At 35.4% G+C, this 25,930-nt stretch overlaps 1 protein-coding gene across 1 annotated transcript; it reads left to right on the top strand.

Moving 5' to 3' along the window:
* The first annotated feature begins 8,232 nt into the window (after window positions 1-8,232).
* On the top strand, window positions 8,233-24,327 carry LOC138716185 (cuticle protein 7-like). The gene is made up of 3 exons (XM_069849024.1): window positions 8,233-8,362; window positions 17,792-17,965; window positions 23,849-24,327. The coding sequence occupies exons 1-3, from the start codon at window positions 8,348-8,350 to the stop codon at window positions 24,197-24,199; spliced, it is 540 nt and encodes a 179-aa protein (XP_069705125.1). The 5' UTR covers window positions 8,233-8,347; the 3' UTR covers window positions 24,200-24,327.
* Window positions 24,328-25,930: the final 1,603 nt, after the last annotated feature.

Here is a 25,930-nt window from a genome sequence, read left to right as displayed (position 1 = left end):
AATGGAAATTATATTTGGAAGATTTTGAAAAGACACAAAATTTTTAAATAATATTAATAACTCATTTCATGCCAAGAAGTTGAAATGTTTTGCTGCATGTTCTGAAGAGTACTGTTCACAAAACTGTAGAGGCTTTTTTAGATAACGTAAATATTTTCAAAATTTAAAAAAATAAAATTTAGCCTACTACTTGGACACTAAAAAGTATAACATATTTAAACTGAGTGAATTACCTTTTTTCTGGTCATTCCTACATAAAAAAATTCGAATTATGATTCTGCTCTGTTAAGTTATATGAATGTCAAAGATCCTGTACATTTTTAGGCCTGTAACTCTATATTTTGTGTGACTTTGAAACGATCAATTTTTTTTAAACAATTTTAATAACTCAGAAAATATTAAACTAATACTAATGAAAGTTGGGGGCATTAGTACCAATAAGAAGACTTGCTGTATACAAGAAATAAGTATCTAGTTTAAGGGGGAGATATACAGGTCTTTGAAGAAAAAAAAGTCATTTTTATATAAGGATTGGACATTTATCTTTATGCCAGTGAGGGAATTTTTTCGATATATAAAATATTTTGGTAGCTATGACCATAAACGTGCGAGCGTGCACTTATTTAGCTCTCCATACATAAGATATATTTTAGCTCATTTCCCGCAACTTGTATTTTTCAGAACCGTTTTTTGTTAACTAGATAAGTTTTTAAGATAACGCAGTAAAATTTTGCATGTAGCTGTCTTTCATAGTCTTGAACAAGATGAACTACAATTGGACGGGGTTACGCAATAATAGACCAAGCGCCAAAAACCTGTTTCGAGATATTGGCCATTGAAATAAATGTTTTTTTTATAAAGCACTTTATTCAAGAAGTATTATAAGATCCATATTATTAAAAAAAAATAGTACAAATAATACCAAAAAAGGTATTGTCGATTTTTAATAAGAGACCAGCAGTTGAATTAATATTTCAAAGCAAAATAAATAAATTAATTTTATGCAACAACGAATTTTTGCTTATAAATAGCAGCAAAATTCAGATATCGCATTCTTTCTTGAATTTTTCCGAGTTAAATTAGCCTGCCACCAACAGATTTGTGGAAATATCTCTTTTTTATATTGTCGGTTGGTCTATTATTGAGTAATTTTTCCAATTATTGCTTTGACATTTATAGTTCATTTTAAAATATTAACTAAGAAACATTAAAAATTTAACTCTACTTTTATTGTAGACGTTTCAAAGATTGTAGTTCATTTTGTTCATTTGACATTCAGGAATAAATAGAAAAAATTAATGGCTCAGAAATATTCATATTTGTGGACATTATCATAAAAACGGCACATCAGTGCACAAAAAGGTCCCTTTTTGTTATGATAATTACTCATAATGGTGAAACTTTTAGTAAATCTTAAAATAGTCTATAATTTCAGAAGCAGTGAATACTGAGCATATCAAATTGCAAAGTGAAAGATTCATTAGTTGCTGAGAAAAAAAAAATATTGCATTTACCCAATTTTTAGTGCTCAAATCTGTATATCTCCCCTTAAAAATAGAGAAAATAGAAATTTAACTGAGATAACGAAATATTACAATCTGCATAAATTTGTGTGGGGACTAAACCGTAGGCGATACAGACAGAAAAGTAACACGAAGAAAAAATCTTTATAATAAAATTATTGCAACACACAAGTTCACAGGTTTTCAAGGTAAATGAGCGGCAGTAAAAGCAATATAATTACGTTATATTTCAATCCACTATTACATAAGGAATCGTTGTCTTTCAAATTCGGCGTATTGTTATATAACAACATTATTAATGCTCTGGTTCAAAGAGACGGCCTAAAAAATCAGAGCATGTAACCTACGCCCAGAAGGCTAACAAACGTACGTATACTCATTGCTTCTGCCATAAACAGATGCAGCAAAACTCCTGTCACCATGGAAACAAGTCTAGTAGTCTTCTGGGAGCGCTAACACACTCGTGCACATCTGAGGAGAAAGGGAAAGTCCGAACATTTTTTAGCAATAAAAATTAGACCAGAATAAGATCAACATGCCTACTACATGTTACACGCTAACAAACTTCCCTCCTTTCGTCCCTCATGCTGACCTGCAATCTTCAATTATAACTACGTGCGAGGCCCTATTACATCGAGTTCAATAAAATTCATAATAACGGTCGATCAACGAATAACATATTTTACATTTAAAATATGTGTTACATTGCAGGTATACATATTATGCAGTATCACATTATATAATCTGGATATCTAAATTACAAGATTTAAACACAAGATTATACAGGCATATATTGTAAATAAAAAATTTTGCGCCAGTACCTATAATATACTGGGTCAATGAAAAAGTTCGTAACTTCTTTTTGCTGTAACGATTTTTTATTTGAGATGAATAGAAAACAGAAATTAATATATTCCCGTATCTTGTGACTCTGTCCTTTTCGCTTGGGAAAGCCCTCCTGCATTCCACTGCAAGACATTTAATTTTACCTACACACAACCTCAAGATTAAAACAATTAACTTAATACAACTTAAAATTAAATCTAATGAAGGAACTAAACAAAATCCTTAAGGAACTAAAAGCTAAGAACTAAACAGAGGTATGAGGCTTCTCGCTTTCCAGTATCTGGCACATTCTGTCAGTGATTTTAGAGCTGGGCAGCGTTGGAGATGATCCCTATTCATCGCTTCTTGAAGATCACAAAGGGTATAGGTTGGATGTTGATAAATACCGAAACGGTGGAGATGAAGCGCCAAGCAGTCATGTCCAGTTGCAAGGTGGAAATGCGCAACTGCCAATCTTCTTGGTCCGTTAGGTATTGATAGAAGGCCCCTTCTCCAGTGTATAGGTAAAAGATAAGTTATCTATGTACCTGTCATTCGCATAAATAAATAAATAAATAAATAAATAAATAAATAAATAAATAAATAAATATTGTGACTCTCTGCCAACGTTGGAGTAGTTTATCGATTCTACATCTGAAGAAATCTCTTGGTCTGAAGATACATCTGTACCTAGATCATATATGTCATCATATATATACCTTTCGTCTCGTTTCTCTTGTCTATACTCTAACCACGACGTAAATACCAGATCACTTATCTGTGGCACGCTAAGTATACCTCTTCATAGAACATCTTGTTATTCCTCATCTTTTACAATATCCACCTCGCGTCAATGGAATTCCTTGTCACAAAGTATTAGGGGCTGCAAGACAACAAACACCTTTAAGAACAGCTTAAAAGATAACCTTATTAGCATTTCACTCCAATCATACTGATTTAAAATATCACTGACTACATTGCTACTTTTTTCTTTAGACATCATCCTGATAGTGCTGTATTTTCAAAATTGTCTCATAATAATCTCTTTCTATTATCTAATATTATTTTAAATATATTAACATTCTAAGTATTTTACTTTAATTCTGCTACACAGTTTATTTCAGTGTTTAATTAATACTTCATAGTATTTTGTTGTTTAATTTGTAAATAACTCTTGTATACATGTAACTCTCATCTAAATCAAATTGTTGAATTCTTTGTAAGTTCATGCATATGTATATACACTTTTTGCTGGTTGAGTGGAAGAGAAGGCCTTACGGCCTTAACTCTGCCAGCTAAAATAAATCATTATTATTATTATTGTTATTATTATTATTATTATTATTATTATTATTATTATTATTATTATTATTATTATTATTATATGTAACATAACTCTTCGCTACGTTAAAATCGGCAGCACTTTGAAGAGAACGACCGCCAGGATCGCCACCCGTCCGCCGTAAACGAACACGAGATGGCAGCACAGTCGCTAATGTAATTCAAATGGGAATTATGACGTGACTCCTTATGTACCAAATAGATGGCAGCGTAGTAATCCTGACAAAAGTTGTTAACCTCAAAGCCTATAAGCCAGACATATCTGTTACATATATGATCTAGGATCTGTACCTAAGAGCGAAATGGATGGAAGTCACAAAAACATAACTTTTCAGGAAAGCAAAGAACCCCAAAGCAAGTAAATGAAGAGTAATGGCCTTTCCATCCTTTGATATCTGAATTTAAAGAAAATACGGATTTTGTGCATTTCCAGCTTTTTACAACTGATAGAGGAAGAAATTCTGATCAAAATCATATGCTTTTCTCAAAATCAGTAAAATTGGGCTTCCATCTTTTTCACTGTGAGTACAGAATATACCTTGAAAATCTCATTAAAATAGGTCCAATAGGAAAGACATGGTAGTCAGTCTACCATGTAACGCCAAGATGAGAAGGCCACATCATCTGAAAACCTCCACTGAACATCTTTTACATAATGCCTCTCACCACGGCGAATAGACCGAGATTTTCTTTTACATCCACTTCATACAGTCTTCCAATACATTGAACGTCATAAAGAACAAGCCTAGTCTTCAGTTTTATATATAATAATTTTAAATGTTTTTAATTCATAATTCAGGCACAATGCATGCCTCTCAATATATTGTATTATAATTATGTTCACTGGAAGGCTTTCTATCTGTATGTCAATTTAATTTTAAGACTATGTACGCCATTTAACCATTTTATGTAAAGTATGCATGGTCAGACTATTTACAAGCGTTTAATAAATGTGTTTAAATAATATTTTCACCTAGTTCAAATGTTTGTTTGTTAGAAAACTATCACCTGAAGATGACTTAAAAATAAGTCGAAAATATTCGTGATGTATATTACCATTGTATCTTGATGTAACAGAATCCATAACATGATAAGTGATTGACTGAAAAATAAAAACTAATTTATATGATATTATTTCACAAACTTATCTGAACTCAACATGACTTTTAAATTTCTTGCATTGAAGCTGAGAACTCAAATGTAAATATGATTATGAAATGTGTATTTCTAATAGAGGGATAAAAGCGTATCATGTAAAATAATTACTTACGAGGAATTTAAGCTCAAAAGAACAAAATGGTAGATGTTTTTCCATTCATACTATGCTAAGGATTGTATGTTAATAGATTCATTTACATTTTTAAAACTTGTCAACATATCACTGCAAAACATTAAAATGAATACTAAAACATTAAAAATTACAACTAAAACTTTAAATATGATACTAGCATTAGAACATATTGTACACGGACAACTTACGAACTATCTCGACGAACACAAACTCCTCGATGACTATCAATCGGGTTTTAGGCATGGACACAGCACTACTACAGCCCTACTTAAAGTGACCGAGGACATCCGTGAAGCTATGGATAGGGGTGAAGTAACGGCACTAACTCTTCTCGATTTCAGCAATGCCTTTGGGTCTGTTGATATCGACTTGCTTCTTGCAAAGATGAAGGCTTTGCACCTGTCAGACAATACCTTGAGCTGGATGGACTCCTACCTACGGGACCGCCAACAGTGTGTTTCACTTGATAATCAGTTCTCCCAATGGCGATACACAAAGGCGGGAGTGCCGCAGGGCTCCGTATTAGGACCACTACTTTTCTCTATCTACATTAATGACGTATCAAAGAACTTACAGTATTGCCGATATCACCTCTATGCCGACGACCTACAACTTTACATACATTCCAGACCCAATACGATCAATGAATCGATTGACAAGTTAAATTGTGACCTGGCCACTGTCTCCACTTGGGCGGCCAATTTCGGACTCGCGCTTAATCCAAGTAAGACTCAAGCCATAATTATTGGACATAAGCGTTTAGTTAACTCCCTTAATAACAGTAATCTTTCAGTTGTTACCCTTAACAACACGCTAATCCCTTATTCATCTGTCGTAAAAAATCTTGGCTTCTTTTTTGATAATAATCTAAGTTGGAATTTTCAAGTTAAAGAAACGATAAAAAAAATCTGTTCCTCCTTTCACTCTTTGAGTCGCTTGAGGAACTTCTTGCCCCAGCAACTAAAACTTACCCTAGTACAAACCCTAGTAATGCCGCATTTCGATTATTGTGACGTTTTGTTAAGTGATCTAAGTTCTGAACTGTCAGTCAAGTTACAGCGAGCTCAGAATATGTGCATCAGATACGTGTGCAACATCCGACGTTATGATCACATATCACCGTCCTTCGCAAGTCTCTCGTGGCTCCGACTTAAAGAACGCAGAACTTTACACTCTTTGTCTTTACTCTTTCGAATTCTGCACACCTCAACACCAAATTACCTTTCGTCTCGTTTCTCTTATCTATACTCTAACCACGACGTAAATACCAGATCACTTATCTGTGGCACGCTAAATATACCTCTTCATAGAACATCTTGTTATTCCTCATCTTTTACAATATCCACCTCGCGTCAATGGAATTCCTTGTCACAAAGTATTAGGGGCTGCAAGACAACAAACACCTTTAAGAACAGCTTAAAAGATAACCTTATTAGCATTTCACTCCAATCATACTGATTTAAAATATTACAGACTACACTGTTGCTTTTTTTCTTTAGACATCATCCTGATTGTGCTGCATTTTCAAAATTGTCTCATAATAATTTCTTTCTATTATCTAATATAATTTGAAATATATTAACATTCTATGTATTTTAGTTTAATTCTGCTACACAGTTTATTTCAGTGTTTAATTAATAGTTCATAGTATTTTGTTGTTTAATTCGTAAATAACTCTTGTATACATGTAACTCTCATCTAAATCAAATTGTTGAATTCTTTGTAAGTTCATGCATATGTATATACACTTTTTGCTGGTTGTGTGGAAGAGAAGGCCTTACGGCCTTAACTCTGCCAGCTAAAATAAATTATTATTATTATTATTATTATTATTATTATTATTATTATTATTATTAAAACCATTAAAAATAATACCGAATTGACTTTAAATGCAACAAAACCTTTACAAAGCATAAAAAACTTGAAATATTTGTCGAAAAGCGTAAAATCGAAACAACATAGAAAATATTAAAATAATACAACAAATCTTTAAAATTAATAGGTACCGAAAACTTTAAAATTTTTACTGAAAAATGCCATCAAAAACCTTGTAAAAGAAAAAAAACGAGCCTCTTAAAGGTTTAACATTGAAAACCTTATAAAAAAATTGAAAATATTCAAAAACAACATTTATAACATTGAAAAATGATTAGAAAGGTAGCCTATAAAATGTAAGAAGATTGTAAAGTTACGAAAAGACAATGGTAGTGTATTATGACCAGGTCTGTTAAAGGAATCCCATCTAAAGCATTTAGATCCGTCAATGAATCTTGCAAAAAAGTTTGCTTTAAGAATGCTTCTGTGCCACAACAAATTGCATTTTTCAATTACTTCTGGAAACCTGCAGATAAAATAATGTCCAATACAATATTGCAGTTCAGGGTTTAGTAGCAACTAAGCCGAAAAGAAGAGTGATAATAAAGAAGAAAATGCATTTTCAATGTGAACGTATCAATATGCAAGGAATATGTTTTAACAAAACTAATTTTCATCTACTGGTTACTCATGTGTCTTCAGATAAAATATTAGTGTTTTGGTTAATACAAAATAAATAATTAATATAAGTATATTTTAACACTGCTTTTCAATCAATAGAAAAAAGGGGTTTTTATATTTTTAATGTCTAATGTAAATGAATATGATGTACTTTCTATATTTTAAAGTCGTTCAACATGTAAGAATTGTATTAAAAACATTTGTAGAAACATAAATGTAAAAACTGAAATGGATAAACCTTAAAACAAAGCAATTTCTAGATTTAAATAATTCAAACGTATTTTATTCCATTTAGAAAAATTTCCTTTCATTCCATCCATCTCCTCAGTTACACCTAATTAAAAGAAAAAACCAAGAACACACGTCCCTATTAGTAAACATGTTTCTCTTCAACCATTGATGATCTTGCAATCCTCTTTCATACATTCCTTTGTATAGTCTATTTTAAAATAATTTTCTGTGTTTCCTGCTTTTTTTGTGCACTTAAGATACCAATTCACCGCAAAATTTCGCATTTTGGGACCATCGCAATTGTTTCATTTAAATATAACCAACACCACATTTTAAAACCTTAAAGAAGGTCATGCTGTAATTTCTCTCCTGTTGTTACAGACTACGTACGTCTAGTGTAAGAAGCCTTCAAATTCTCTAAGTGCAGTTACATAACTGAAGACCTGGTATTGGAAGGAAGAGAAACAAAAAGAAAAAAGAAGCGCAAATAATGTGAGGCAGTGTCGAACCACGCATGGGGGGCGTTCCTGTCCTCTTACCGGCCTGCAAGGGTCAGGGAATATATAAGTCGTGGCTCTTGAATGGATCACTCAATAAGCAAACACGGTATTCTCAAGACAGTGTTAGTTCACTCGACACCATGCTTAAAATCTCTGTAAGTACGAATATATTTATCAGCTATACTTGTAGAGCATATAATAATAATTAAATTGTGAAACAATTATTTCTGCATAAATTAGAATATCTTCTGACATTGATCGCGTATTTCATTGAAGTATGGATTAATAACTTTTAGCTTAAAATTGACGTTGTTCTGAAGTATGTACAGTGTATGAATGGCAAATACTTAAGTGTTATTGGTTAATACTTAAAATTTCCTTACATGAGAAACTTTTCTGTGTTAATTGAAACTGTTACGGAATCTTACCTTAGTTAATGACTAGTTTCGGTCTTGATATCCGCCGGGATCCGCTGTAAAACAAAAAAGACAGAAGGTAAACTTTTTTTTCAATATCAACACAAGAAACCAAAAGGTTCAACCTACTTGTCTTAAATCGTACTAAAACCACGGTTGTACAATTTTCGCTAACATCTTTTGGTATGAAAGTTCCTGATTCGCTCTTGTATTTTAAAATTCATACAACCAATAGAAAAGTGCGATCCCAAAACGCGTTCAGTTCATTTTTATGAAAGAACTGGGCCAGTTTTTTTTTACCTAGAGACTATGTGCCGTATTCATAGACATTTTTAGCGCGGGCTTTAGGTGGATTATCAGCGTTTTTCGTATTCATAAACCAGAGTTAGCGACAGGATATGATTTGAATTCTGTACAAGTAATCAGTGGATGGCCGGGGCTAGCTTAGTACGCTCGTAGCGCGTGCTGCGAAATGTCTGTGAATAGCACCCTAAGTGAATTTTCAAGTGACAAGCACAATAACACAAGCTTTTAGACAAGGATCGGCGTGTTTTGGAAGAAAAGAAGCTTTAAGGGGTTAGGTACAGCTTATAGCAGTAAAATTTTGGAAATATTTAACATTTTTTCTCCATTACTGTATTTTATACAATAATGAAAATTAGTATGCGTAAAACACTGTCCTTCTGCTATCTGAAAAAAAAATTTTCGATTTAAAAGAAAATTATATATATATATATATATATATATATACATACATACACATTTTTTTTTTTTTCAAAATTCAAAATGGTGGCAGTTCACTGTGCAATGATGAAGCGTTTCCTTCATAACTGAAAAACTATCTAACATTCTGTGATGATTTGTTTTTGTGTATTTATGCATATTATATCTACAATACGATGTAAAATCATTTCTCTACCTTTGATAGATTGCCCAATAAAAATAAATTAATTAAAAAAAATGATCAAATATCAACATTCTCTTCTAACACAAATAAAAAATAGGCCTATTATGTATTAAGGATTATAGTTGAAAGAGCATGATATTGTAAACATGAGTTTCATCAATAAAATAAAAGAAAGAGAACATGAAAAAGTTAACAAGTTTATGAGTTACGAGGGAAACGCTTCATCACTGCACAGTGAACTGCCACAATTTTGAATTTTGAAAAAATATATATATATATTATATATATATTTAAATAAAAGTAAAAAACTTTTTTTCATATATCAGAAGAATAATATTTTAAACATACCATTTTTCATTATTGTACAAGATACAGTAAAGGAGGAAAAAAAATGTTGAATATTTCCAAATATTTTACTGCTGTAAGCTGTACCTAACCCCCTAAAATATAATAATACAAGTCAAAATAAATCATATGTACATATAAATAAAAAAATGGCCAAATGGGATCAAAATTTTCTCTTCTTTTTCTAATAATAATTGAAGGGTTCAGAACCATACTGGGCCAAGCGCCATTTACTAAAACCGTAGCCATGAAAGGACAAGGTCGAATAGCCAAAGCTGGTCTCGTATAGCCTACATGTGCCTCAGCAGAGGTGAGCGATCATCCAACCAGTACGTGGATAAGATGTGGTGAACATGATGATCCCCTTAGCCGCAATGACAGGATTTCGCTACTCAAAATGGGTCCCAAATTTCTCATGGTGCTCTGTAGTTACCTTTTCCATACACAGCACAGTGTGCAATTTTCCCAGTCTAGGTGGACAAAAATCAAATTTCGACTTGTTTAGTTAGGCATAGATGAGTATGAATTCGTGCTATTTAACATTTCAAGTTGTAAGTAATAGCTTTTACTGATTTATCAGCGGTAAGCTATATTTTGAAAGGTATGAACAAGGAGTTCTTCCTCCTCGCTCCTGTTCAGTCGTAGATAGAGAGGCTTACTATATGGATGAAAAGAGCCAATTTTTAGTGATTTATTGTGTTGTGAGACATGGAATCTGTTCAGATAGGTACGTTATTACTAATATAACGTCAATTATAAGTTTGGAAAATATTTTAATTTTTACAGTAGGGTTTAAATGTTACTATTTGAAAAATATATGTTTTTAAAGTTCTCCAAATATAATGTGAGTCTTAGCATAGTCGGTCACGTCCGGTTACAATTATTTTACCATTTAATGCAGTATCATTTAGAGTTTGAATCCTTGTTTTAAAGTGTGCGCGTTCTTGCGTATTTATCAGTAATTTTTTTTTTTCAGTGGTGGGGCATACGGTAACTGTTCCATATTTCGCTTAAAGCAGAAAATAATCATGGGATGAGGAAGTATTTAATCATTGTGTCAGTGTTTTCGGCCTACAAAATTATTCACATAATATCGAACATCATTTTAAAAATACATTTGACACATTTTTGTCTAACCTTAACAGACGCACAGTGAATCAGAATTTAAATCATTAGCCGGACAAAATTAATAAGTTCTCTGCACTCTAACGCATTGTTATGAAACTTCGTACATACCTTACAGGTGGCACATATATTTTGTGTACAGACCCTGATTACGTTTGCACGGGTGCTTTTATGGGGGGTGCATTTAGACAGAACTAATAACTTCTCTATCTAACAGATTTTTATGAAATATTGAACGAAAGTTAAAGGTAGCATATATTTATTTATTTATTTATTTATTTATTTATTTATTTATTCTGTGCACAAACTATATTCATGATTCCATAATAGGAATTACTCCTTTATAAGGACACATTTAAACAAAATTGATAAATTTTATCTAATAATTTTTTATGAATATTTAGGCCTATACAGAAGTTACGGGTGGAATATATTTTTGTCTACAAAGTCTAATGATGTGTTTTATAAGAGGAACTGCATCTTTATAGTGGTGCATTTAGACAAAATTAACAATTTCTGTCCTATATATTTTATGAAACTTTGTACAACAATTAGGTCTACGGGTAGCATAGAATACAGATGTGATCAGAATTTGTACACAAAAAATAACTTATATGCTACCTGTAACTCCTGTATAAAAGAGTGATGGAACGGAGAAAAATTCTCTCCGGCGCCGGGATTTGAACCCGGGTTTTCAGCTCTACGTGCTGATGCTTTATCCACTAAGCCACGCCGGATACAACCCCGACGCCGTTTAGAATCGTCTCAGATTAAGCTCCATCTCTTGGGTTCCCTCTAGTGGCCAAACAGTCACTCATCTGAGTGCACCTCAACACATGTATGGACTTCGGTCCTGCGTTCATAGACATCTATGACGTAGTGCAGAGGGCGGCCACTAGAGGGAACCCAAGAGATGGAGCTTAATCTGAGACGATTCTAAACGGCGTCGGGGTTGTATCCGGCGTGGCTTAGTGGATAAAGCATCAGCACGTAGAGCTGAAAACCCGGGTTCAAATCCCGGCGCCGGAGAGAATTTTTCTCCGTTCCATCACTCTTTCATCATGTGATGACGCAGAATATCTGCATGGAAATATCATATGTACTTCGGTACATCAAAATATATATGATATGCGTAATAAATCACTTTGTGATTTAAGACGGCGCCCATACCGTCGGATCCCGGCCAAACAGTCACTCATCTGAGTGCACCTCAACACATGTATGGACTTGGGTCCTGCGTTCATAGACATCTATGACGTAGTGCAGAGGGCGGCCACTAGAGGGAACCCAAGAGATGGAGCTTAATCTGAGACGATTCTAAACGGCGTCGGGGTTGTATCCGGCGTGGCTTAGTGGATAAAGCATCAGCACGTAGAGCTGAAACCCCGGGTTCAAATCCCGGCGCCGGAGAGAATTTTTCTCCGTTCCATCACTCTTTCATCATGTGATGACGCAGAATATCTGCATGGAAATATCATATGTACTTCGGTACATCAAAATATATCCTGTACAAAGTTTCATAAAAATCTGTTACGTTGGAGAGAAGTTAATTTTGTGTAAATGCATCCTCAGCAAAGGGGTACTTCTTCTTATGGAACCATAAATAGTTTGTACATAAAAAATATGTAAAATGCTTCATAAAAATCTGTTAGATAGGATAGATGTTACCATTTTTGTCTGAAACCACACCTATAAAGGGATAGTTCCTCTTACACAAACGTAGTCTGAGTTTGTACACAAAGAATATGTGCTACCTATAAGATCTGTATAAAGTTTCATAACAATCCGTTGGAATGCAGAGAAGTTATTAATTTTGTGCAGCTAGATTTGTGTTAATGCACACTGCGCACGGGGAGAAATTTCATGAGAAAATGTATTTCCTCATGAGGATTCTAACCAGCAAGGATTCCTTACTGCCAGTCCAAGGCATGGAGCTTTAAATCACTCGGCTACTTCGTTAAATAACCAAAAAATTGGCTGAACTTTAACTGGGGCCGGAAATGTTACAAATTGACTTGAAGCATTCTATTTGTTTGTGCATTAGTTTACGTCCTCGTGAGTAGCCTGGCGTTGGAATGGAGATGAATACGCACCCAACAGCTGAAACTACTCGGTCAGCCATTAGCAGGCAGGTCATGATCAAGAACTGGTTTTCCTTCACATTGCACCGGCGGTCACTGCCTTTCTATCCCATTATCCCTCCTCCCCCCTCCCTTCTCTCTCGCGAACTTCTATCTTTCTGATTCTCCAGGCACCGAATTGTAACAAAATAAAAATCGGTCTTGGGTACATAAAATTAATTATAATAAGCAAGAGAACCTTAAATCTGGTATCAAAATGTCACCCTCAGGGTCGATCGGGCCATATGTTAAATCGAAAAATCGAAAAAGAATTGGGAGGAAAAATTTTAAAAGGTACGCAAAACGCGTCCTTACAAGGGGTTGGGGGCTGTACAAAGCTATATATGTGAGCTCCAAGCCTGTTGGCCACTAGTCTCACTCCGGGTTACGCTGCTCCACTGAAGGAACTCTAGAAAATTTTGAAGGGGAAGCCGAAATTGGACGTAACCTCTTAGGTACCACATACGCGAGGGGGACTGAGATTTGATCAACCGATCACGGAACGGGAAGAAGAAGAGCTGGCTGGTGTTTGCCGTTAGGATGGCAAGACGCATGTGAAGGCCGTCGGAAGAAGCGCCGTGAAATCTAAATCTGCAATTTGAGAGGTCCCTGTCCTTTCAATTGCGAATAATTGAGTGACCTCCTATATTTAATAGACAATTTATATAAGTTCTGAACTAGGGCATATTTCGTTTATAATAAAGGGAATATATATGGGGAAGGGCATATAGGTCCGTGGCCCATTTCTTAAAGGGCTCATCCCGACATTTGTCTTACGCCTGAGGAAAACCACGGAATACCTTAGGCAGGATGAGTTGTCTCATATAAGAGACTAGCCAATTTGGCTATTATGTAGGAGGTGATTGTTGTCATGAGCCTTGTTGATTTGTCTCAATTCCGAGACCAGCCATTTGGCTATATGATGGCTCAATTGCGAAGAGGGGGGAGAGATGTAATGTTAATTAATTTAGAGTTAATTAGGGAGATTCATGGGGATATGAGTGGAGGTCCGTGGCCCATTTCTTTTAGGGCTCATCCCGACATTTGTCTTAGCGCCTTAGGAAAACCACGGAAAAACCTTAGGCAGGATGAGCCATATGTTATTAGTAGGGATGGTATTTGTAGGTTTTTACTTTTTTTTTTTTTCCTTGCTTCTGAACTTCTAATTTCTTCAATACTTTTCCCAATCATGATCATAGGAGCCGTATATGTGAATTCTGTTGAACCTTAAAAAACCTAAATTGTACCTTAGTAAAAGGTATCCCCGTAACATGCCATGGAGGCACTTTTGGGGGGCATGGAGATAGAGCCCCATGCTTTCCATGACCTCGGCACTAGAATGAGGTGGTGTGGTCGGCACCACGCTCTGACCGCCTTTTACCCCCGGGAAATGCCCGGTACTCAATTTTATAGGAGGCTGAGTGAACCTCGGGGCCGTTCTGAAAGTTTGGCAACGAGAAAAAATCCTGTCACCAACTGGGATCGAACCCCGGACCCTCGAGTCCGTAGCCAGCTGCTCCACCAACGAAGCTACCCTGCCGCCAAATTGTACCATAGTACCTACAAAAAAACTAAATCATTGTTGATAAGCGTTACCCTGTATTTACTGCGTTTTATATTGATTTTTTTTTTATTTTGAGAGAAATATCAATATGTAATTTCATTCTTCATATTATAGTTGTAATCCCCTGGTAGAGGGGCAGAGAAGGCCTGATGGCTTTATCTCTACCAGGTTAAATAAATAAATAATAATACTAAAATACATTTCAAGAGAAAGAGAGAGAGAGAGAGGGAGAGAGAGAGAGAGAGAGAGAGAGAGGAAAGAACACTCTCGACGTAGAGGAGGCTACCTGAATCCCTAAGCTAAAAATCTATACTTAGCTCCCTTGCTTTCCTCAAGGCACATTTCAGTGACCTTCCAAAATATATTGAGTACTTGGAATCTTCGTCGCTACAACTGAAAGATGCAATTGGTGTCATTAACTCGCTTCTACAGGAACAAGTACCAGGACCCGTGGGTGAAGCCGTCACATTAAAACTGAAGAAAGTATTGCAGAGGAATCCAGGGTCTGAAAAAATAAAAAATGTATGCTCCATTCTCTCAATTGTGAGTTGCCGTAGGTACCTGCTGCAGTGTCAGCAATAAAATTTGCACCTATGACGTCATGTGCTGTCAAAAGAACCTTTCCGTCCTTCAAATGTATTTTGAGAGACAATAGAAAAAAACTTTTCGGTCGAGAATCTTGAAAAGTATTTGACCATATAGGGTAAAGGTTGCTAATGTTGTGATACGAGTAATATTTTGATAGTTCTTTTTGAGAATTTATTACAATTTTACTGAGCGAGGGAAGGACTAGTTTTGTGCAGAAACATGTCCACGAGCATTCCCTTAATACGTTGACGCAAAAAACCGATCTTCCTCTCGCTCTGTAAAATTGTAATAGATTCTCAAAAAGAACTATCACAATATTGCTCATATCACAATATTACCAACCTTTACCCTATTGCAACCAGGAACAGTATCAATAAATAATGTTGTTTTGTTTGTGTGTTTGTTATTACTTTTTAAAATAATTCTTGATCAAGTTTGAACAAATGTAATTCAAAAGTTGTGTGTATACTATATCTTTTATCTATTGAAAATTAAAATAATTATGCATGTAGTTATATCAAGGCAAATTATAGTAGATGAAATGTTAATTGCTACAATAATTTATTTAAACTACAAATAATGTAAAGGGAAAGGAGCAAAAATTTCGAATCTTATAAATTTTGAAAATAGTTTGTTTCTTGAAAAGATCAGTTTCGTGCTCCATGTTGTCTTATTAAATAAATATTATTTTTTTAAGAATGACTGTAAGGATACATTTTTAACGTTAGGGTAGTTTTTGCGTCCCCCTTTCAGAGGTTGGACATAAAACCTACAAAAAACCTATTTCACCTAATCCAAAAACCTAAAATCGTCTTCTTAAAAACTTAAAAATCCGGTCCCTAGTCATTAATCATCTTAGAGCAAATTGTCTAGTCTGCTAAACTGTCGTGAGACAAATTAACCTGCCTGTAGTTTTCAGTGTTTTTCCTTACACACTAAATAGTAGTAGTGTTTGAAATGGCGCGTCAGAAGCTATGGCTATTTGAACTCTATAACGAAAGTCGATAAATAACCCCTAAGTACATTTATATCAGATTGACCACTCCCATGTAATAAAATGACAACACAAAATATAAACAACCACCAGAGTCTCCACCGTCGAAAAGGTATTTTTTTGATAACGACCTCTAGTTGGAAGTATACGTGCTACTGCAGTTCCATTAATGGTTATAACGTGACCTCATTTGCTGTCGACAGATGGCAGCATTGGAAGTCCATTTGGCCTAGGCTGATCACTGATCAGTCTGTAATATGTGATTAGGGTAAATAACTAAAGTTCAATAAGAGTAGACACAGGCCCAGATGTATAAAACTCACTAACTGTAGGTTATTTTTAACTTAACTTTCGTGAATAATTCGAGGTTAGTTCTTACACAATAACGGCTAAGAAGTGATACATCGTATCTGCAAAAATGACCCTTATTTTTATATTCACAAAACTGGACAGTGATTACTATTTTGTTCTCAAGTAGAAAAACTTACAAAGCAGAAAAATACCGTATTTAAAATGTTTGTTTCTTTTGGAAAAAAGAAAATATTTTTTAAACAGTTTGTTTTATTAAACTTCAAATTTATCACGTCTTAACCATCAATATTATGTTGTGTAAAATTAACTTACGAACATGTAAACTAGGTTTAGTATTACCTTATAATTTGCAGTAAAATATATGGTAACATCGCGAGACATGAATTAAATTCGTGTGTAAAGCGAGTTGATTTTTTAAATGTTTCGCCAATGACAAAGGAAATATAATCTTCACCGCCTCCTGAATATGCGTCTCTATAACTGTGAGGGTAATGAACATTGCATTCAGAGCATGATTTCGTTTTGTTTGCGATTGTAATCGAGGACGTAACATTTGTTTAAATTCTTTTACTACAAATTTTCGTAACCGAAGTCTCATTTTAAATTGTTTGCCAAGAGAATTTCAGGTAGGTATTATATGGCGAATCCTTGGCCTCATCTCACCAAAATACCATCTCAGCATCACCAATTTCATCAACGCTAAATAACCCAATAGCTGATATAGTGTCTTTAAATAACCAAGTAAAACAAAAGAAGAAAGACCAAATAATAAAAAGTTAATCGAAATTTTACCCAAAATACAATTCATTTAGTCCTTAAGAAAGTAAAAAGGATGTAGAGAGACATAGATGTGGAAATTAATACGATAAATCTTCTTTTAATTCATGAATTTTTAAGTAGGTTATTTTACGACGCTTTATCAACATCTTCGGTTATTTAGCGTCTGAATGAGATGAAGGTGATAATCCCGGTGAAATGAATCCGGGGTCCAGCACCGAAAGTTACCCAGTATTTGCTCATATTGGATTGAGGGAAACCCCCAGAAAAAACCTCAACCAGGTAACTTTCCCCGACCGGGAATCGAACCCGGGCCTCCTGGTTTCCCGGCCAGACGCGCTGACCGTTACTCCACAGGTGTGGACTAATTCGTGAATAATATGTAGGATCAGAAAGAGATTGCAATTAATGAAACTTCTTATTTTCTTTGCTTCAGGTCGTCGCTATTCTAGCATTGGCTGCATCCACAGTGGGAGTTCCCGTGCCACCATACGACGAATACGACCACTACGCGCCGGTCAAGTTGGCCGTGTCGCACGCACCGGTCGCTATCGCACACTCTGTGGCCGTGCCAGTGGCTCACCACGAGACCGTGGAAGTCGAGCACTATGTAAGTCTTACAGCAACACACGAATTAGGCTTTCTTAAAATAATGATTGATTCCTTAGACTTCTCTAAAACAAATAACAATGAAAATGGAAATAATTAGGGACAGGATTTTCATGCACTGTCATATCGTAAAATATGCATGCATCCTTGCACTATCAAATGACCAAATATGCACAAGGAAGGAAAAGAACACTGAAAATATGCACCATCAAAATTGAAACTTACATTTTATTTTCGATGGCACAATGTACTACTAACAGTTTTTAAAAATTTCTAAGATATTCTTTCCCTTGATCCACTGTGCCACAAGATCTCTTCTCGAACATTTAATTCGGGACATTACACCGCTTCACAGATCACCACAGATCACAAATACAGTAGCTAATTCATAAAACACCTGTACATGTAGCCTACTAGACCTTCTACCTATCTACCTTTCCAAATTAAAAGCATATTAGGGGAAGCATGTTAGTGCTATTATCGACAAACTACAAAGTATGGGAGGGAGCAGAAGAGGCATCCTTCTAATAATAATTTTAGCCTCAGGGTAAGGCTTGTATAGAACAGGAGTGTGGAATTCCAGTGTGACAACACAATGAGAGGAGTAGCTGGTAATGTTCAAAGTCCTCAGGTAGAAACCATGAAAACCGTTAGCATTTCACTTATATTTTTCAGTACATATACTCAAATATTGTACGAGGTAACATTTACAAAATGCAGTATCGTGCGATTTAATATAAAATATGCAACAAAACTATACAAAATATAGAAGTAATATGCAACATAAACCTCAAACTATGCATTATTAAACTTAAAATCTAAAAAACATGCATTGTGCATGAATGTACCACTAAAAAGACCAAAAAATGCGAATATGCACGGAAAAAGTATACATATCTCGAATCACTAAGCCATGAAACGGATATTTACAAAGTTTGAGAACTGTAGCAAGCTTATATAAAAACATGCATTTGCATGGAAATCCTGTCTCTACTTATAATATATAATAACAATGGTAGGTATTACTCGGGACAAATAGGAATACCGCTGTTGTCCGAGGACGCCACTATCATGTTTATATGCGTGTTAAGGCGGGAATGAGGAGTGGAGGGGAAGAGAGAGAGAGAATGTACACATGAAGTAAGGATGTAGTACCTACCCGAGACATGTAGCTCAGAGCGTAAACTTATATCGAAGATATAATCGTAGCAGAGAAGAGGGCCTGGAGGAAGGTAGTAGGCTACGTGTCAAAATGTTATCTATAGCTATGAAAATGCGCTATGTTATAGGCACAAATTGCGTGTCCGAAATGCTAGCTTTCTCGCATTCTTTTGTTATATTTCACACCGATTTTTGTACCCTTTTCCACCGCTTTCGCTGTTCTTTCCACAGCTCTTTTCAGAGGAAAAGCTACACCACTCTTTTTTCTTCTTTACGAACTTAAATACATTATATCATTTTTCTACTTTGCGAACGTACTTTTCCCGTGGTGACTTCTTAAGCGGAGTTTCCATGTTTCAAAATTACACACAATGCTATCACTACGCATAGAATACTTCCGAGTGGGATTCCGCTATGATATGAAGTATAGGAAGACGAGTTGGATATATCGCGTGTGGTAACACTAGCTACGGGTGAATACTACTAACATAAACATTTCTGAATCTTACATTGAAAAATGTACCTTGAGACTATTTGATGTATGTATTATTAACAAGATGGTTACCTCTTTTCACTTTTATCGTGAAATAGTAGTTCACCTTGTGTACTAGAGATGTAGCTCTCGCTCGCTGTGTTCGTTGCATTTGTCTTTCAAATCTCGTCTCGTAATTCTCGTGCGCTTCGAGTCTTGCTCATCATTCTCGAAATAGCATTTGGTCGACGTGGAAAGATTTCGTAACTTTTAATAACATACATCATTAAAATAAATAACATTATAAATGTTTAAATAAGACAAAAAGACAAAACAGAACAGTATTTTAGTCATCAAAATGTTCTGGTTCTATTATATGATATTACCTATGTTATATAAAAAAAAAAACAATTCTCTAATAAATTTGCATTTCCAAGGAACACAAAACATAACGTTAATATTTTTTTTACTTGAGGCTGTACACTTGATCTCAAACATATGAAAAGGAAATTCCTAGCCTTTTAATAAGGCCTAGTAATTAAATAAAGATTGGGGAACGGATTATTATACACTGGAAGGTAGAGATGTTGTTTCACATAGGCTACTTGATTGTTTATACATATATAACAGTTGCCAAAGTATGCCTAGATAAAAGTTCAGGTATAAACAACTGTGGCGATTCAAGACTACTTGACGTTCGGGACTTCGGGAGTGATTAATCTCGACGTCTCGAAACACTCACAAGCATCTTTACGTCAACGAAGCGACGTATAGAACACTGTCTTGCGGGTTTTCGGCTTTGCGGGCGCTGTTAGCATTGCTTTCTCGATCGTTATTGTGCATCATACAATAGTACAAACAAGAGAACAATTGCTTCCCTTTATTTTGAACGCCCCTGAGCTCGTCAGCCGAGCAAAGTCATGAAATGCTTCGCGCGCGTTTCACATCCATTCGCCGAAGTGTGTTGATGTGGAAAAGGAATATTCTAAAATCTGATTTCAATCTACAGTAAGTTATACTTATTACCTGTTCAATAACGTATTTTTGAATAATCATTTTTGTATTTTAAATTCACTCATTCTTTCAGTTTTCGATCAAGGACAAGTCCTTTACTGCAAACCCAGCATTCTCCAATCTTCCCAATTTTCTGATATCCTCTTAGTACCCGCAGGCGGTTCATATAGTTTAATATTTTCTATCATCTTATATCTTTTTCTGCCCCGAACTTCTTCCCGTTCACCATTCCTTTCAATACATCCTTTAGTAAGGATTTCTTCTCAGCCAGTAACCCAGCCTATTTTGTTTTTCCTCTTCCTGACCAGTATCAGCATTATTCCTTGTTCACCCACTCTTTCTAGCACAGCTTCATTTCTTCATCTGTCTGTTCATTTTACACTCTGCATTCTTATCCATATCCACATTTCAAATGCTTCTAGTTGTTTCTCTTCACTTCGTCGTAATGTCCGTGTTTTTTCCCCATACAATGCAACACTATACTCTTCCTTAGTATTTTTCCAAATGTCAGAAGAAAATGCTACTTTTTCTATTAAAAACTGCCTTTACCACTGCTATACTCCTTTTGACTTCCTAGCAGCAGCTCATGTTACTGCTTATAATCATAGATAGAAAGTTCATATCCAAAGAGTAGATGTCATTTGTGCCTCGCCCTACTCCCGCTCGCTACAGATGATACACTGTATGTTCACATAAACAACGCATAATGGCATTCTGTGGAGCTGTGTAGAGTCGTGAATAGTTTGCAGAATACTGTTAATTTATATTAATATTTTAGATTCTGAACAAAGTGAACTCTTCTGTTATTATTCTATTATTTATGTAATGTTAATATTATACATGATTCCAAAAAAGTTGTTGTTTTCTAATGCCAGGCGTTTGACAATAAAATCATTTGACCTCTTGTACTCCAATATTTTTCAAATATATTATCATGGTCAGCCAATGAAGCACAGATTTTGAGGTGTTCCGAATCCATTGCTTGGTTTGAGTTCCACAATGTTCAGTTAGGGGACTGATATATTCCAATTATATGCAGGTGTTTGTCCAAACAGTCATGGCCTGTTGCCAATATAAATGCAGCTACAGATGATTTTCGTAGTAAATCGGGAATTAACTGTGAATTATGATGCAGAGAGTTCCATTTTTTCCCTCGAGATTGTGTTATCAAATTTGATTCCAAAAATGTAAACTCATCTGTTATTAAATATTAATAGAAACAGGAGTGTGTAACACATTTATTTTTCCCCGATTATTCTTCGTTAAATGTTGACGTCTCGTGCTGCTATGCATTCGGTTGCGTTACAGTCCAAGTTGAACATCGGAATTACGATACGAACTTCCACCTATCATTACAATAGAAATGTAAATTTTATTGAAAACAATTATAGGTTTAATATTACGTGCCACATACGAGATTCACTATTATATTCACAAAGTAGCTGTTCACCTGATGTTAGTAGATATAGGCCTACTGTATCATATTTAAGATTTGCTCCATTAACGTCTTGTGACGTAGAAAGAATATTTTCAGAGAACAAATATTGTTTTTTTTTCTGAACATAAAAGAAGTAATTCCTTTAATAAAATGAAAATGTTCATTGATATTTGTTATAATGAGGCTAGAATCTTAACTGTATATTTTGTATGTTATTTTATATGTATGGGTAAATTATTTTAGTTTAGGACGATTGGAATATATGTTTGGTTATACCAATCGTCTGTACATGTTTGTCGTTCTGGTTCACTGACATCGAGAGGTGTAATATTACTTTTCATTCGGTAGAGATATAGTCCAAGCTCACACAACTTAACGGTTTTGGTACCAACTTCCTAGTTCTGCTTATAATACAGCCCAAGCTATCCACTTCCTCTACTGTCTCATTTAGAATTCGCACGATTAACTTCTTTATTTTTCTTCCGATATACATAGTATTCGTCTTCTTTAAATTTATCTTCATTCCAGATTACTCACAATTGTCACTGAACTCAATATATATATTTTCAATTGATTCCCTTTATACTGTCGACACAAGCGCTTCTATTTTTTAGGATTCGAACATCTTACTACAGGTATCCTACAAGCAAAACTCAGCTCGAACTCCTCGCGACGCGCATGCTATACCCCTCTTACTCCCCCTGCATGCTGGGAACAGGAGCATACATCATCTGCGCGAGACAGTGACGCTGGTTTCTGCGCACTGAGTTTTCCTTGTTGGATGCCTATAGCTCCTTATATTACATTGATCATCAGACCTGTGTTCATTTGGCATACTTTGCTCAAAATGAATTACAGAACTTGATTTCTATAATGTTGTCATATTTCATTAATCACTCTGTGTAACAGTAACTTGTTCAACGTAATTTTAATACACAACACATTCAATGATTCTAATAGAGTATATTTTACAACTATTGCAGTGTATTTTTACTTTGTTCTTTAACGACGCTGTATCAACTACTAGATTATTTAGCGTCAATAGGATTGGTGACTGCGAGATAGTATTTGGCGAGTTGAGGCCGAGGATTCGCTATATGAGCCGTTGATAGCAGAAGTGGTGTAAGTCAAAATTGAGTAATGAGGTTTAAAATAAAAATTCTGTAAAATACAGCTCAATGTAGCAATTAATATGTCCTTCGTGCTATAGATTGACTACTAATAGTTTAAATAAATTGAATATTAATTGCTACTTTGCGTTATATTTTACAGAAAGTTTACTTTAAACCTCATTACTCAATTTTGACTTACACCACTTCTGCTCTGAACGGCTCATATTAAGTGACATTTGCCTTACGGTTGGGGAAAACCTCAGAAAAATAACCCAACCAGGTAATCAGCCCAAGGGTCCACACCTGTGGAGTAACGGTTAGCGCGTCTAGCCGCGAAACCAGGTGGCCTGGGTTCGATTCCCGGTCGGGGCAAGTTACCTGGTTGAGGTTTTTCCGGGGTTTTTCCTCAACCCATATGAGCAAATGCTGGGTAACTTTCGGTGCTGGACCCCGGACTCATTTCACCGGCATTATCATCTTCATCTCATTCAGACGCTGAATAACGTAAGATGTTGATAAAGCGTCGTAAAATAACCTACTAAAATAAAAAATAAATCAGCCCAAGGGGGATCGAACCCGCTCCCGAATACTGCAGTGGTAAAAATAAAGTGGTAGTGGATACAAAACACCTGCCTTCTATTTTCTGTTGCCCAAAACACTAAATCAAATTTCTGTCCTTTATTCTAGGCTGCCCCTCACTATGAGTTCAAATATGGAGTGAAGGACGAGCATACCGGAGACATCAAGGAGCAAGCTGAGAAGCGCATCGGAGACAAAGTAGAAGGATACTACCAGCTGGTTGAGCCCGACGGCACCATCCGTACTGTTCACTACACCGCTGACAAGCACACCGGGTTCAACGCCGTGGTCCAGAAGTCCGGACACGCTAGTCACCCCGCACCCGTCCTCAAGAAGGTTGTGGTTCCAGTCAAGAAGGTGGTAGCAGCCCCTGTCATAGCTTACAGCCACGCTGCGCCCGTCTACAGCCACGCTGCACCTGTCTACAGCCATGCCGCCTCTACGTATTCTTACCACTAGCACCATTATTGTTGAGTTAAGAGCACCTTCACCAGTAAATACCCATCAAGCTTCATTATATATCTCTCTTCTTGTTATATGACACGTGTTTTATGCTCTGTTGTAAATAAATGCTTCATTTGATTTTATTCTGTCTCAATTATTTCAATAATTCCAGGAGAAAACTCCCCCCCCCGCCCTCTCTCTCTCATACACACATATACAGGGTGATTCACGAGAATTTACCGTCCCTTACGGAGCTTATTTCCGAAGACATTCTGAGCAAAAAAATGCCATATAAACTTTTGTCCTAATCTCGTTATTTTCAGAATTACACTAATTTCAAGTTATTTGTAAAATACCATTATTCTTTAATTTTAAGGGTAAAGGCTGGTTCACAATAAACCGGGAACGGAAACGACAACGAGAACAAGAACGGAAATATTGTTAAAATAAATGTATTTAACAATATGTCCGTTCTCGTTCTCGTTGTCGTTTCCGTTTCCGGTTTATTGTGAACCAGCCTTAAAGAATACTACACATAAAGAATGAACTATTCAGGAGTATCATTTCTTTAATTAGCTAGACTAGACGTCATTTCGGAAGGCGGTTAACTTCTATATGCGCCGTAGCATTTCTGGTATGTGACGTCACAAGCTTATACAGTAGAACCAATCAGAATCAGTCTATAACAAGCACTTCCTGAGTTCGTTTGTTCACGTGCGAGTGTTTCAATACATTGAATAAGTAAAACTAACATTTACTGTGTGTATGTAAGGTAAATAAATGGAAGAAGAGACTGTAAAAACACAAGTATTACACAAGCAGGCGCGGAAAATAGTGTTTAAGGTATATAATTATTATAAAAACGTTAACGAGCAGAACGCTGCCGGCCATCTTGATGCTGGCAGCAACGTTGCCAACATGCAAGAAACGACTGCAGAAGCATGTGGTGTGGGATTGAGAACCGTGCAAAGAATATTGTTAGTGGAGGAAACAGGGTTTGTTTGGTGTCATGCTTACAGTAATCAACGGCTAAGGTCATTATTGTCTTTTGATAATTTAAATTCTCTCCTGCGCTATTTGTATTGCACGTGCGTGAAGTACGATGTGGCAATGTTGTACGCTGCCTTGCTATCTCTATCTGTCTCTCTCGACGCAAACGCTAGCAGACTACCGCCTTCCGAATTGCCGTGGACTCTAGTATACTGAAGCTAAAAATGTGTTGTGAATTCCATAATTGCTTGGTACAGAATTTTTTTTTCGATTTTTAATTACAAAATAACATTTTGTTACGCATTTATCACAACAAATGTTACAAATCACGCCACTCTTGTAAATTCTTTAGGACTGTACTTTAGGATGCATAATTAAACTGTAAAGAATCAAGTTCATAAAGTCGTATGATTTGTAACAATTTTTGTGATAAGTGCGTAAGAATGATGTCATTTTTAGTTAAAAATTGACATTTGCACATATATTTTGGTTACATCCTGTATATATGACCGACATTTTTTTATGACCGATACCCTCAAAAATTTTTTTATTTACTTACAATTTACATTTACAATTTACATTTGAAATGAATACATAATTATGAATAGATACCCGAAATGAGCATAATATGCGCGTGCTCGGGTAAAGTCCAGTACCTAGTCTACATAAATTTTACAGAGATCAAATAATAATGCTGATAATAGAAATAATAATAATAATAATAATAATAATAATAATAATAATAATAATAATAAT

This window comes from Periplaneta americana, chromosome 16 (genome assembly GCF_040183065.1).
Source record: "Periplaneta americana isolate PAMFEO1 chromosome 16, P.americana_PAMFEO1_priV1, whole genome shotgun sequence".
Classification (NCBI taxonomy): Eukaryota; Metazoa; Arthropoda; class Insecta; order Blattodea; family Blattidae; genus Periplaneta; species Periplaneta americana.
This window is presented reverse-complemented; position numbering and strand designations above follow the sequence as displayed.

Bases quoted from the DNA above. Each gene is read 5' to 3' on its own strand.
- LOC138716185 (XM_069849024.1), top strand. The intron at 17,966-23,848 runs GTAAGTCTTACA...CCTTTATTCTAG, and splicing joins CCGTGGAAGTCGAGCACTAT to GCTGCCCCTCACTATGAGTT.